A 14,228-nucleotide genomic window follows, 5' to 3' on the forward strand; every position below is an offset into this window, starting at 1 on the left:
ACATGGTCCTAAGTATTCAGACCCTTTGCTCAGTATTTAGTAGAAGCCCCCTTTTGATCTAATACAGCCAGGAGTCTTTTTGGGAAAGATGCAACAAGTCTTTCACACCTGGATTTAGGGATCCTCTGCCATTCCTCCTTGCAGATCCTCTTCAGTTCTGTCAGGTTGGATGGTAAACGTTGGTGGACAGCCATTTTTAGGTCTCTCCAGAGATGCTCAATTGGGTTTAAGTCAGGGCTCTGGCTGGGCCATTCAAGAACAGTCACAGAGTTGTTGTGAAGCCACTCCTTTGTTATTTTAGCTGTGTGCTTAGGGTCATTGTCTTGTTGGAAGGTAAACCTTCGGCCCAGTCTGCGGTCCAGAGCACTCTGGAGAAGGTTTTTGTCCAGGATATCCCTGTACTTGGCCGCATTCATCTTTCCCTCGATTGCAACCAGTCGTCCTGTCCCTGCAGCTGAAAAATACCCCCACAGCATGATGCTGCCACCACCATGCTTCACTGTTGGGACTGTATTGGACAGGTTATGAGCAGTGCCTGGTTTTCTCCACACATACCGCTTAGAATTAAGGCCAAAAAGTTCTATTTTGGTCTCATCAGACCAGAGAATCTTATTTCTCACCATCTTGGAGTCCTTCAGGTGTTTTTTAGCAAACTCCATGCGGGCTTTCATGTGTCTTACACTGAGAGGCTTCCGTCGGGCCACTCTGCCATAAAGCCCCGACTGGTGGAGGGCTGCAGTGATGGTTGACTTTCTACAACTTTCTCCCATCTCCTGACTGCATCTCTGGAGCTCAGCCACAGTGATCTTTGGGTTCTTCTTTACCTCTCTCACCAAGGCTCTTCTCCCCCGATAGCTCAGTTTGGCCGGACGGCCAGCTCTAGGAAGGGTTCTGGTCGTCCCAAACGTCTTCCATTTGAGGATTATGGAGGCCACTGTGCTCTTAGGAACCTTAAGTGCAGCAGAAATCTTTTTGTAACCTTGGCCAGATCTGTACATGAGTGTCACAGCAAAAGGGTCTGAATACTTAGGACCATGTTATATTTCAGTTTTTCTTTTTTAATAAATCTGCAACAATGTCAACAATTCTGTGTTTTTCTGTCAGTATGGGGAGCTGTGTGTACATTCATGAGGAAGAAGAATGAACTTAAATGATTTTAGCAAATGGCTGCAATATAACAAAGAGTGAAAAATTTAAGGGGGTCTGAATACTTTCCGTACCCACTGTATGTCAGAAGACACAGTGCAGCACACATATAGCTCAGTACACCATCCGTACATGTCAGTAGGTGCCTGAAAACCTGTGAATGTGTGAGGAGCAATGCCTCATGGGACATGTAGTCCTGGGCATGAAGTGAGTGGTTCTAAAGGCAGGAAGTTTTTATTTACCCTGCTATAGGGGCACTCTATACAATACTTTGCAGCTTGCTATTGGGGCACTCTGAAGGTAGTAGGAACCAGAAGCATCGGTAGGGGACCCCTAGAGGAGAATCAGGGCTGCTCTGTGCAAAACCATTGCACAGAGCAGGTAAGTATAACATGTTTTAAAAAAAAAATCCCTGTAAAGACTGTAGGCAAGATCAGCATCTGAACCTGGAAAAGTTGGAGGACGATAGACTAGAGGTGATATAAGGCATTAAAATTACATTTAAACTAAACTTTTACCAGTATTGTGCATTATATTTAAAATGATCATATCCATGAAAAAAAAGTCTAAGCTTTTGGTACTATAATATAAAAGATTTGCATCTCCTTTCCACCCTTCATATAGCTTCATGTCGGATTCCTAGTCTCTATCTATCTATCTATCTATCTATCTATCTATCTATCTATCTATCTATCTATCTATCTATCTATCTATCTATCTATCTATCTATCTATCTATCTATCTATCTATCTATCGATAGATGTTATAAGTAACCTATATTATTGTTTCCACTGTTTTACAGTATAAATGAACCCCTTATAGTAGTGATTATCTGCTCTTTGTGCACTATAAAGGGCTAATTTTAGGTGTAAACCGAGCTAGAATGTTCATACGAAAAATCTTTGTACATTCCCTGAATGAGTTTTGTTTGAATATATCACTTGCTTTTAACATTGTTTTAAAATGAATGTAATTTCTGACCGAAAACCACATACACTGTCTGAAAATTCCATTGACCAAGAAGTTTTCTACTGTACTCCTTCCAATTTTCCCATCACTATGGTCAAAAAAGAACACTAATTTGACCCTACGAACGATTAGAAAATCGAACAAACTTTCTTAAAAAATGAAAAATTTTTTGATGGAAGACATTGGTTTTGTATGACCAAAAGAGATGGCAGGCTAAAATCGGCAAAACCGGGTTTAATTTTTTTCTTTTAAATAAAAAATGTTATCTTGGAATCTGATATTTACCAGATTCAGCCCTTAATAGTATATACAGTATGTCTCTTCTGTCTTTTACTTAGTGGATTAGAGACTTGCTCCCTAACCATATAGTTGGTTATTTATATTTTATATTTTTAATAATTGCCTTTTTTAAAAAACTTCCTAACTAAATTATTAACCATACTTTTTTTACGGTTATTAGATTAATTTAAACAATCGGCCAACTGATCAATTATACAAAAAAATTGTTTGTTGCAGCCCTGCTTTGTATTAGTACTGCTTAGGCCTTGAAAAGGGGAGTACTCCCCCAAAAGCTTGTCCTAAAAATTTGAATGTTGGTGTAAATAAAAGTAACACAGACAGTACCCAAAATTCAGATGGATATAGGTGGGTGGCTATAGGTGTTTTAAAGTGGAAATCCAGATAAACTACATCATGTTTTCATTTTTCTGTACTTCCTAAAAGATTTTCAGTTCTAGTCAGCAAGTCCTGTTATCCAAATACCTCCACCACTTCTGTTTCCTGGTTAAGCAATGCAGCGTCATGTCATCTCTCCCCATCCAGGATACTCATTCATTAATAAAACATATGTTTGTGCCGTGAGCAGAAAGCTGACTTGGCAAGCTGAACCAAAAAACCCTGACATGAACCTCCTCACTATTCAGTGTAATCGAGTGTAAGAATCACAAGACTGGCTCTGCAGAATTATAACTGCAAATAATAATATATTCAGGTAGTTGCTTGGGGTCCCACATTAAATAAGTACCTTTCAATTCAAGCATACTGTACTTTCTTTATATATGGGATAGTAGACAGGATTTCTTATACTCTAAAACTTATACTAAAATGATGACACCACACACTTTACTGTTGGATTTAAAAAGGCCGCGGCCGTTTATTATTTGTTTAAAAAACGTATAAACTTGAAACATCAGTTCAAATCAGTAAAATAACCCGGCCACTACGGCCCAGGTTAAAACATAAATAATACATAAATCAATTATCCACACTTACACCAGAAAGATTATTAAAACCGTTCCACTTAGAATATCGTCCCCCTTTGCATTATGCAAAGGTGACCCTACAAATGATATACTGGCCACGACAAAAAAAAAAAAAAAAGTGGGGGGTAGGGAACAGCACGGCTTGAGTTCTGTGAGGCGATCTGGAAGAGGAGACTCATCCTGGGCAGACTTCTGGACCAGTGGCACGGAACAGCACGGCTTGAGTTCTGTGAGGCGATCTGGAAAAGAAGACTCATCCTGGGCAGACTCCTGGACCAGCGGCACGGAACAGCACGGCTTGAGTTCTGTGAGGCAATCTGGAAAAGAAGACTCATCCTGGGCAGACTCCTGGACCAGCGGCACGGAACAGCACGGCTTGAGTTCTGTGAGGCGATCTGGAAAAGAAGACTCATCCTGGGCAGACTCCTGGACCAGCGGCACGGAACAGCACGGCTTGAGTTCTGTGAGGCAATCTGGAAGAGGAGACTCATCCTGGGCAGACTTCTGGACCAGCGGAACGGAACAGCATGGCTTGAGTTCTGTGAGGCAATCTGGAAGAGGAGACTCATCCTGGGCAGATTCCTGGACCAGCGGCACGGAACAGCACGGCTTGAGTTCTGTGAGGCGATCTGGAAGAGGAGACTCATCCTGGGCAGATTCCTGGGACCAGCGGAACGGAACAGCACGGCTTGAGTTCTGTGAGGCGATCTGGAAAAGACTCATCCTGGGCAGACTCCTGGACCAGCGGCACGGAACAGCACGGCTTGAGTTCTGTGAGGCGATCTGGAAGAGGAGACTCATCCTGGGCAGATTCCTGGGACCAGCGGAACGGAACAGCACGGCTTGAGTTCTGTGAGGCGATCTGGAAAAGACTCATCCTGGGCAGACTCCTGGACCAGCGGCACGGAACAGCACGGCTTGAGTTCTGTGAGGCGATCTGGAAGAGGAGACTCATCCTGGGCAGATTCCTGGACCAGCGGCACGGAACAGCACGGCTTGAGTTCTGTTAAGCGATCTGGAAGAGGAGACTCATCCTGGGCAGATTCCTGGACCAGCGGCACGGAACAGCACGGCTTGAGTTCTGTGAGGCGATCTGGAAGAGGAGACTCATCCTGGGCAGATTCCTGGGACCAGCGGAACGGAACAGCACGGCTTGAGTTCTGTGAGGCGATCTGGAAAAGACTCATCCTGGGCAGATTCCTGGACCAGCGGCACGGAACAGCACGGCTTGAGTTCTGTGAGGCGATCTGGAAGAGGAGACTCATCCTGGGCAGACTCCTGGGACCAGCGGCACGGAACAGCACGGCTTGAGTTCTGTGAGGCGATCTGGAAGAGGAGACTCATCCTGGGCAGATTCCTGGACCAGCGGCACGGAACAGCACGGCTTGAGTTCTGTGAGGCGATCTGGAAGAGGAGACTCATCCTGGGCAGATTCCTGGACCAGCGGCACGGAACAGCACGGCTTGAGTTCTGTGAGGCAATCTGGAAGAGGAGACTCATCCTGGGCAGATTCCTGGACCAGCGGCACGGAACAGCACGGCTTGAGTTCTGTGAGGCGATCTGAAATCCGGTCACTGTTTTATTTACTGAACTATACCTGTCACTATCCCATAGATAAAAGGGGCTTATTGAACCCCCCTTTTCTTTCCATTCTATCAATAGTTTGTTTTATCTTTAGCTCTCTTCTCTGTCAAATTGTAGAAGTAGATGGCTATTATGAATGTCACCATGTAGTAGGTTTAATTTAGGGTGTCTGTAAATGTTTTATTTACCTTCCCATTAATGGGTAGCTCTTATTGCTCAAAGCTGAACTTCAGGCAAACCGCTAAACACACAAATTAAATAAATATACAGGATCCAATTTAAATAAATATATGTGATCCAATTTACCTGCCAAGTAATTGTATTTCTATATATCCCGTCTTTAGATAACACACCTCTGCCACACAGCCCAGCCCTTACTGGCAGGGTAGAACATCTGGTATTGTCTAAACCCAGCTACAAAAATATGTTATATTGCAGCGAACAGCACTTGGTTGTAGTGGCTACATTATTATTTATTTTTTTAACCCTTCGCCTGGGGAAGCTGACAGAATCACTTCTATGTCCTAGAAATTTGCTCACACACCATAGCGTGTCTTTAGAGGAATAACATTGTGATCTTCTGATTTGTCCTCTCCATCTATAATACATATAGGAAGGTATATTAAGATGATAGCTTGTGAACGACAACAACATTGTTTGAGATATCTGTTCAGTACATAGGATTTTTGGCATGATCAAATGTCAAAAAGTTTTTCTGTATATATAAAAAATGTTCTTGGTCTGAAAAGAATAACTCAGGCACCACATGTCAGGACCAGGAATCTGACATATATTGTATTGTATTATATTGAGTGGGGTTTAGTTCTTTTTTGTTTTCTTTACATGTCTTGTACCACCCCAGCCTGTGACTGGACTTTGAAAAGGGAAATCAGCTGATCTCTGTAAATGGTGTCTGATAGCAGCAGAGGACATGTCTAGCACAAATGGCTGGCTCCTTCTGTGTCTCTTTTCCAGTCTGAGCTCTGCTATACTGGGGCCATAATAGGTCAATTCTAAGTTGAATTATGGTGTTTGAACACAGAGCTGTGTTGTGTTAGAGGAATGTTACCTCAACATTTTATGCTCTTGATATGTGCCTTCTGTACCATGTGAAGAAGTATTCCATGGGATGGCAGGCACAACATTAGTATAAATTATCAATACTTAAATATAGCACATCAGACAATGAGTTGGATAAATAAGACCACAGCCGTTTATTACTGGTTTAAACTACAAGTAAATAAACAAATCAAAATATTGTAACAACTCAAACAACCCAGTCATAACCACTCAGGTTGTACAAATAACATATACAGCAGGGGCGTAACTACAGGGGTTGCAATCGCTACCGGGCCCCATGCTCCAGGGGGCCCGGTAGCAAACCAGTGGGTGAACTTCTAGGATCTCAAAGGTCACACTTGCGACCGGGCCCTGGCATTTCACCACTGTGGGGAGGCCCCAAGATTGCAGGAAGGGGGCCCACTGCAGAACTTGTGAAAGGATCCTGATACGGGACCGTAATAAAAGGCCATGCAATGAGAGTAAAGAGCCCCAGGATTAGTGGGAAGAGCCCCGGGCTTGAAGGGAAGGGCCCCGGCCAGGAGTCTGGGGGGCCCTTCATGGTTTCTTGCATCGGGGCCCTGAAGGTTCTAGTTACGCCTCTGATATACAGTAAACCCCCCCTCCATTGCGGGGGTTACGTTCCGGACCCAGCCGCGAAAAGTGAAAATCCGCAAAATAGAAAAACCCTATTAAAATGCATTATAGGCATGTTTTTTTTTACTGTCCCTGTACGTGTAAAAGCATTTTAAGGTCTTTAAACACACTTTTATAACAATAGAAACTCATTTAAACACATAAAAGATACTGAGAGACATAGCAAGAGCTATGGAAAACACAAAAATATTTAATTTTTAATGATTTATATAGTAAAATAACATTACAAAAAAAAAAAACGCAATATACCGGGACCGCGAAAACTGAACCGTGATGGAGCGGGGGTTTACTGTATTTAACTTATCACCCAACATATATACAATCGGAAAACATATTACAACATTGTCCGCCTCTGCCATGCAGAGGTGACCTTACCACATAATAATTTGGCCGCGACAAACCAAGGGGAGGGAGGGGAACACCGCAGTCAAAGTTCCTGAAAAGCTTGAGCCCTATGGTCAGAGATGCCTGTTTAAATAGCCCTAACAAATGATTTTGGCGGGAAGAAACCCCATTCGCTTTTAAAAATAGGGACATTACTAAACTCCCCAGATACCTGGCCTAAACTCCCCAGATACTGTAAAGAGCGGGAAGGGGGGCCTAGCCTGAACTAGGAGTCAAAAGGTCAACTTGACCCTTTACCTCAGATTAGCAATATCCCTATCAGCCATATCAAATTCTTCTAATAATCAAAGTTAATTGTTCTCCTTCTGCCATCCCATAAGAAAAGGGGGGGCTAAAAGCTCCCCTTTTCCCTCATTTTCTTTGCATTGCTTCCTTTGTGTGAAATACCTGGTGTTACTGCCAGTCCCTCTGCTTTTCTATTAAAAACTGACCATGCCAGGCATGAGAGCATTGCTCCCTCGTCCCTAGCAACAGCTTCAGCAGCTGCCCGGATGTACTGTTCCTACCCTCACAGGAAGAGGCAGATTAGAGGCCCAATGACTGTTCTGACCGCCGGCGGTGCTGGGAGTCCAGACTGAGTCGTCTATGTGGCCTGATAGGCTTTCATTGGTCCCTGGAATGGAGGAAGGTGAGGATGCGGCAGGCGTCCTCTGGCTGATGTTTTTTTTTAGCACTTTTTTTCACGTTTTGTTTTATGGCATAATTCATGGTTTATTTTCCTGCACTTTTTGTGGTACATGGATATTAATCTTTTAAGGAAAATATTTGTACATATTTTTTATTTTTCTTCATATGTTTTATAACTGTTATTATGTTTATGCATATTCAGTTTGAGCGCACTAGTCTATCTTCACTTATCAATTTTTCTCCCAATTTTCGGGGAGTTCTAGGTGCTGCTAGCGCATCCCTTTCACCATTTATGGTGTTGTAGCTTTCACTTGGATGTTAATACAGCTGGATAAAACAAAAACTGTCTGTCTTCATTTCAGGCTGCAAAGCAACAAAATGTGAATATTTCAAAGGGTGGTGTTTCTTTTCTATACCCACTGTATATGACTTTGAGATTGGATACAATTATGCTACTTGTCGACTTTTTTTTTTTTACAGTGTTTTTTTCCCCCAGTTTTCTGTGTTCTGTTAAAGTATAAATAAAGGCAAAACATTTTAAAGTTGGACAGAGTTGAGAGAGATTAAAACACCTATGATTTGTATTGCTGTCTGTGTCCCCATTCAGGAGATACACCCTCTTTGTCATGCAAACAAAAAATAAATTGGGTTGTCACCAGAACAGTAAAATGTTAGAAGTCTTCAAGTGGGGATTGCCTCCCGATTGGGGAAAAGGTGGCAAAACAAACCTCACAGGAGTTGTAACCCTCATTACTCCAAAATGAAAAATAGTTTTACATTTAGTTCTACTTTAACCAGTTCTGGACCGGAAGGATTTTCACCCCTTAACCACTTGCCGACTCAGCCCCCCCTGGGCAAAGTGACATATAGGTACGTCACTTGCCTGCAAACCAATAGGGGGCGGGCGCGCTCCCGCTTGTTCACTGCCATCCCCGCGCGAGTGACCGGCGGCTCCGATGTCCACCGGCCACTCGTGATCTCCCGCTGGAGAGGGAGAAGGGCAGGCGGCTAATGTAAACAAAGCCGCCTGTCATTCTCCCTGGTGTAACAGCGGAGATCATACGATCCTGCTATGTAGGATCGTATGTCTGTCGTTGCATCAAAAGCCACGCCCCTTTTTAGTTAGAAGCACACCCCTAGGGACACACTTAACCCCTGGATCTCTAAAGTTAACCCCTTCCCTGCCAGTGTCATTTTTACAGTAACAGTGCATATTTATAGCACTGATTACTGTAGTAATGTCACTGGTACCCCCAAAAAGTTCAAATGTCAGTCAAGGGTCCGATCTGTCCGCCACAAAGTCGCAGTCCCGCAAAAAAATTGCAGATCGCCACCATTACTAGTTAAAAAAAAAAATATATAAAAATGACATCTTTCCTGTAGTTGGTAAACGCAATAACTTTTGCGCAAACCAATCAAAATATGCTTATTTCAATTTTTTCACCAAAAATATGTAGCAGAAAACAAGTTGGCCTAAAATGTTAAATTTTGATTTTTACATTTTTTTGGGGGGAATTTCATATAAAAAAATTTGAAAAATATTGTTGTTTTTTCCAAATTGTCGCTCTTTTTTTGTTTATAGCGCAAAAAGTAACAATCGCACAGGTGATCAAATACCACCAAAAGAAAGCTCTGTTTGTGGGGGAAAAAAAGGATGTTCATTTGGGTACAGTGTCGCATGACCGCTCAATTGTCCGTTAAAGTCACGCAGTGCCGAATTGCAAAATAGGCCCTGGTCTTTGAGCAGCCAAATCCTCCGGGGCTGAAGTGGTTAATGACCAGCCCATTTTTTGCGATTCGGAACTGTTACTCTAACGGAAAATTGTGCGGTCGTGTGACGATGTACCCAAAATAAAATCGATGTCCTTTTTTTTTCTCACAAACAGAGCTTTCTTTTGGTGGTATTTGATAACCTCTGCGATTTTTTTTTTTTTTTTTTTTTTTTTTTGCGCTATAAACAAAAAGCGACCATTCTGAAAAAAACAATATTTTTTACATTCTGCTATATAACATTCTCAAAAAAAAATAAATAAATAAAAATCAAATGTTTTCATCATTTTAGGCCAATTTGTTTTCTGCTACATATTTTTGGTAAAAAAAAAAAAATCCGCAATAAACGGATTTTGATTGGTTTGCACAAAAGTTATCGTGTCTACAAACTAGAGGAAAGATTTGTCATTTTTATTAAAAAAATGTTTTTAATAGTAATGGCGGTGATATGCGATTAATAGGGGGACTGCGACATTGCGGATCGAACCCCTAACTGACATTTTTGACACTTTTGGGGGGAGTAGTGACAGAACTACAGTAATCAGTGCTAAAAATATGCACTTAGTGTAAAAGGTAATATTGACATTGGTAGGAAAGGGGTTAACACAGTGGTTGATCAAGGGTTAAATTTAATCCTTGGGGCGTGTTTCTAACTGTGGGGGGATGGGCTTTTGAAATGATCATGGAGACCTGTGATCCTATATAGGATTACAGGAGCTCTTTGATCATTCCAGAGAGAAGAACGATCGGCTGTGTTTACAACAGCTGACCGTTCTCCCCTCTCAGCGGGGAGCGATTGCGGGTGGCTGGCGGCAATCGGAGCCGCCAGCCCCGTGCATCGGAGTCCCCGCTTCTGAGTGGAGGCGGGAGTGCGCACTTGCCCCTTAGCAGCAGGCGCTCGACCGACGTCCTACGTCAGTTCGCACAGAAGGGGGCTGCCTGCCACAGTAAAACTGCGGCGGGCGGTCCTTAAGTGGTTAATAGGGAAGTAGTGGGAAAAGGATTAGAGCAATTACCAGGTTTTAATTGCGGTCTATGTCCCTGCTGGGGGATTCATTATCTGTATATTTGTATTGGTGTCATCTGGTCAGGAAGTGATGGGAAATCCAAAATTTTAACAATTCATATTGGAACAGGAGGCGAGATGCAGTCTTTCGTTTTTAGTGACATCAAAGCCAAAAAGGGGTTTCTTCACCTGTTTTCTGGATCAGGAAAAAGGGGGAAATCTCTCCAACAGGACACCAGGGAAAAAAATGTGAATATCGGCTTTCACTAGTTTCCAATATATCCAAAACTAAGGGAAAATGTTTAGTATATTTTAATTCTAGAAGAAATTACCTTTCTTTTGAGAGAAATGCATGTGTTCATGTAAAAGTGTTATAGTGAATAACCTTATCCAGTTATTTGAGAGAAATGCATTTGTTCATGTAAAAGTGTTATAGTGAATAACCTTATCCAGTTATTTGCAGCGTTTTGGTTTCTTATCTGTAACAGATGCCCTAATGGCGACTTTTATAAACCGTTTCTTTTTTTTTTTCCCCCATAGGATAACATTTTGTCACCTGCCTTTCCAGAGCAAATGGCTCTACGTGGGCACAGAAAGAGGAAACATTCACATTGTCAACGTGGAGTCGTTCTCGCTCTCAGGCTACGTCATCATGTGGAATAAAGCCATTGAACTGTGAGTGTTACGTAGCCAGTGACATTAATGAGGACATTTGTGCCATTGCTGCATGAAGGTGCCCTGAGCAGCCTTCTAGAAAGGAGGGCACAAAGCCAAGTTAAAGATGCATAAATTCTTTCTAATTGGTTGCAGAGAATCTGATGCCTCACTAGATTATCAGTTTATAGACGTCAGTTCTTGCTCTGAGAGCTAATTACTTTTTGGAGGCCTGAATTCTGGCTGCTGAGAAATCCAAGCAGATAAAATCACTTGGAGCATTTATGTGGCATGACACGGTTTCCAAGTTGAGCTTGAGCCCTTATTCCCTTTTTTTTTTCTAAACTCCAGGCAGATGTAAAATATACAGTTTATAACTACTCAGTTTTCATTAATATTTCCTAAATTAATGCTAACCGTGCAAGTACCTGTATTTGACCTGGTATCCGCCTCTTTGCTACCCCAGTCCGAATTATTTTCTACAAAGAATTGCAAAAGGAACCAATCAGTTGTGCTGCAGTACAAGGAACATGCTAGGAGGAGAGCAGAGTGGCAAAGATGAGGCCATCAGTGTGCTGGTTCTCCTTTCAGTGTCCAGTCATAGGGTGGGGGAGGGACAAGGCCTGTGATATGGGTTATTGAACTGCAGCAGTGAGGAAAAAAAGTAAAGTCCTGCTAGATGGGACAGTGCTATGTGCCAGACCTATATAAATCTCAGGAATAGTTGGGACAGAAATGCAAGGCAATGTAAAGGTTAAAACCGCTGTCCTTTAGGTATTTTATCTGTGTTTAGCTGTTTTGCCTGCAGTTCAGTTTAAAGCTTTTGACAGCTGCATGATTTTATTTAAACTACTCTTGGGTACAGTCCCAGAATTTACATGATCTTAATTTTAGATTGCTAATAATAGAGCAGGATTGTTTGTGCCAGTCATATGGGCCAGAGCTTACTGTACATAACAATGTATCAGTCACTTTATAAAGGAGTTACTACAAATTATGGAGTAATAAAGGACCAGAAAAGCTATTCCAGCAATGCATTCTTCTAACAGAGTATTTAAATAGACTAATAGGACCCCTGAAGTAAAGGGATTACTTCACAGGACCATGCAGTTTGACCTGGCCTGTCAGGTGCTTTTTATGACAATGTTGTCACTTTGAAATGGTGTGAGGTATAGGAGGCCATGTATTTTTGTATTAAAGCGGAGTTCCGGCCTCAAATACCTTTTTTTTAACTAAAAATACCCCTAATAATACTAATCCATCGCCCTTTACAGAACCGCTATTCTCATACTTAAAAGGTGTACAGTATTGGATTTTAGTCAAAATCTTACTTTTAAAAACGCTGTCTGATCGCGGCCATCTTGGATGTGGGCATCTGAAGCCGCAGTGTAATCTGCTGTGTCCTTCCTGATTCCAGGGAGTGTTCTGGGAGTTCTTCCTGATTCCAGCCTCCTGGGAGTAATGATAAAGAGTTCTCCGGATTAAACGTAAATGCGGAAGTGATGTCTGTGGCTGCGGCCACAGTGGGGGGAGGAGGAGGAAGTACAATCATAAGGGACCCCCGAAAAAAAATTGAAAATGCCCAATTGTTGATCAGCATAGCAAGCACTCCAGGAATCACTAAAGTTGCAAAATAAGCCGGAACTCCGCTTTAATGTACAGCTGTGACCTTTTTGATAATAGTGAAACCTTTAGTTAAACCGCTTAGTCCTGAGAAGAAACCCCTTTTACTTCAGGGCCTATGTGCCCTTTTTAAATTTTTCTTTTTTTTTTCTTTTTCATATTCTGTATTATATACTATTTCGTAAATATGGGTCCCTTTTGTTGAGTTTCCTATGCGAATACGTTTAATAAAAAGATGTGGTAGTCAGTTTTTTATTCGGTCAAGGACTCCGTAAGCCTGCTCTCTGACTAAAGAACATTATAGTGTATGTAATGGGCAACTTTTGTCTTTTGGGTAGAATAATGAAAACTTTGACCCTTTTGTCTGCTTTTTAATATGGTGTGTTCTCACAAGGAAAATTCACCCTTCTATTTCTCCTGGTGACCATTGCCACAGAAACATAAAGTGACTGGAAATCTAAACATGCTAAATCACTGTCAGGGCAAAAGATGAGGGAAAAATCCTTCCAATTGTTCTTGTGACCGCTAAGATGGGAAATCTTTTTGCATTGGAGAAATTTCCTAATTTCCTGCCGCATCTCTAAGACGGGAAGTAAGGCGATCTCCCCAGCAGGACCCATAAAGCCTAAACTACACATAAATTTTAAGTGGTCCTCTCTGCTAACTATTGCACTATAATCGAGCCAGCATTATGGTATTTTTCCTGATGATTTTAGAGTTTCAAAAAGTTTTAAATGCATGATGTACAAGTATCAAATGCAATGAAATACCTACTTATGTTCAATAACTTATTAACCCATGGTGGTGAGTAGGCTTGTGACGGTATCAGATTTTCATGCTGCGATTAATTGATTAAGGTTTTACCACGGTATACGGTATTATCACGGTATTCAATTATTAAATTTAAATTATAAAATTTCTACCTCACTTGAATTTCATTGCTGAATTTAGGGGCTTTGGTTCACTTATGCACATTATTATATAGTCAGTCAGTACAGACTCTGTGAACCAGGCCTAAAATAGGTCATCAAGCAGTGTCTGGCCTAACTGGTGATAACTGGTCCTGGCGCTCGGCTCCGATAGCCTGGTCATTAAGAGGGCAAATCCTTGTGGTCAAGAAGTGGTTAAACCTGAAGGAGGTGTTGTTATTTATAAATTACTTTACTATTGCTTTAGGCCTGGTTCACATGTATGCGGGTTGGCGGCCCACATTTGCACAGGCATAGCAGCCCATTGATTTGAATGGGCTGCTATGCCCTCATTTTCCGCAGAAAAAAGGTGCATGCATCATTTTTTTTTTAAATTCAGTGGCCTTGAAATCCATCCTGCTCTTGCACCATGCGACTTACCTGCAGTTGCTGCTCTGGCAAGCTTCCTGCGTTTTTTTATACGTGGGTACGGCATTTAAAAACACAGTTTGCGTGTGCAGCAACTGCAGGTAAGTCGCATGGTGCAAAAGAAGGATG

The 14,228-nt window shown here is 42.0% G+C and overlaps 1 protein-coding gene across 3 annotated transcripts in view; it reads left to right on the top strand.

The window, feature by feature from the left end:
* STXBP5 (syntaxin binding protein 5) overlaps positions 1–14,228 on the top strand; it is a 925,152-nt gene that overhangs the window by 388,012 nt on the left and 522,912 nt on the right. For all 3 annotated transcript variants that reach the window (XM_082250146.1, XM_082250147.1, XM_082250148.1), the window contains exon 5: positions 11,026–11,160. In XM_082250146.1, coding sequence (XP_082106272.1) covers positions 11,026–11,160 — 135 coding nt within the window. The remainder of the gene's footprint in view (positions 1–11,025; positions 11,161–14,228) is intronic.

This window comes from Pelophylax lessonae (genome assembly GCF_965119305.1).
Source record: "Pelophylax lessonae genome assembly, chromosome: 3".
In the NCBI taxonomy this organism is placed as follows: domain Eukaryota; kingdom Metazoa; phylum Chordata; class Amphibia; order Anura; family Ranidae; genus Pelophylax; species Pelophylax lessonae.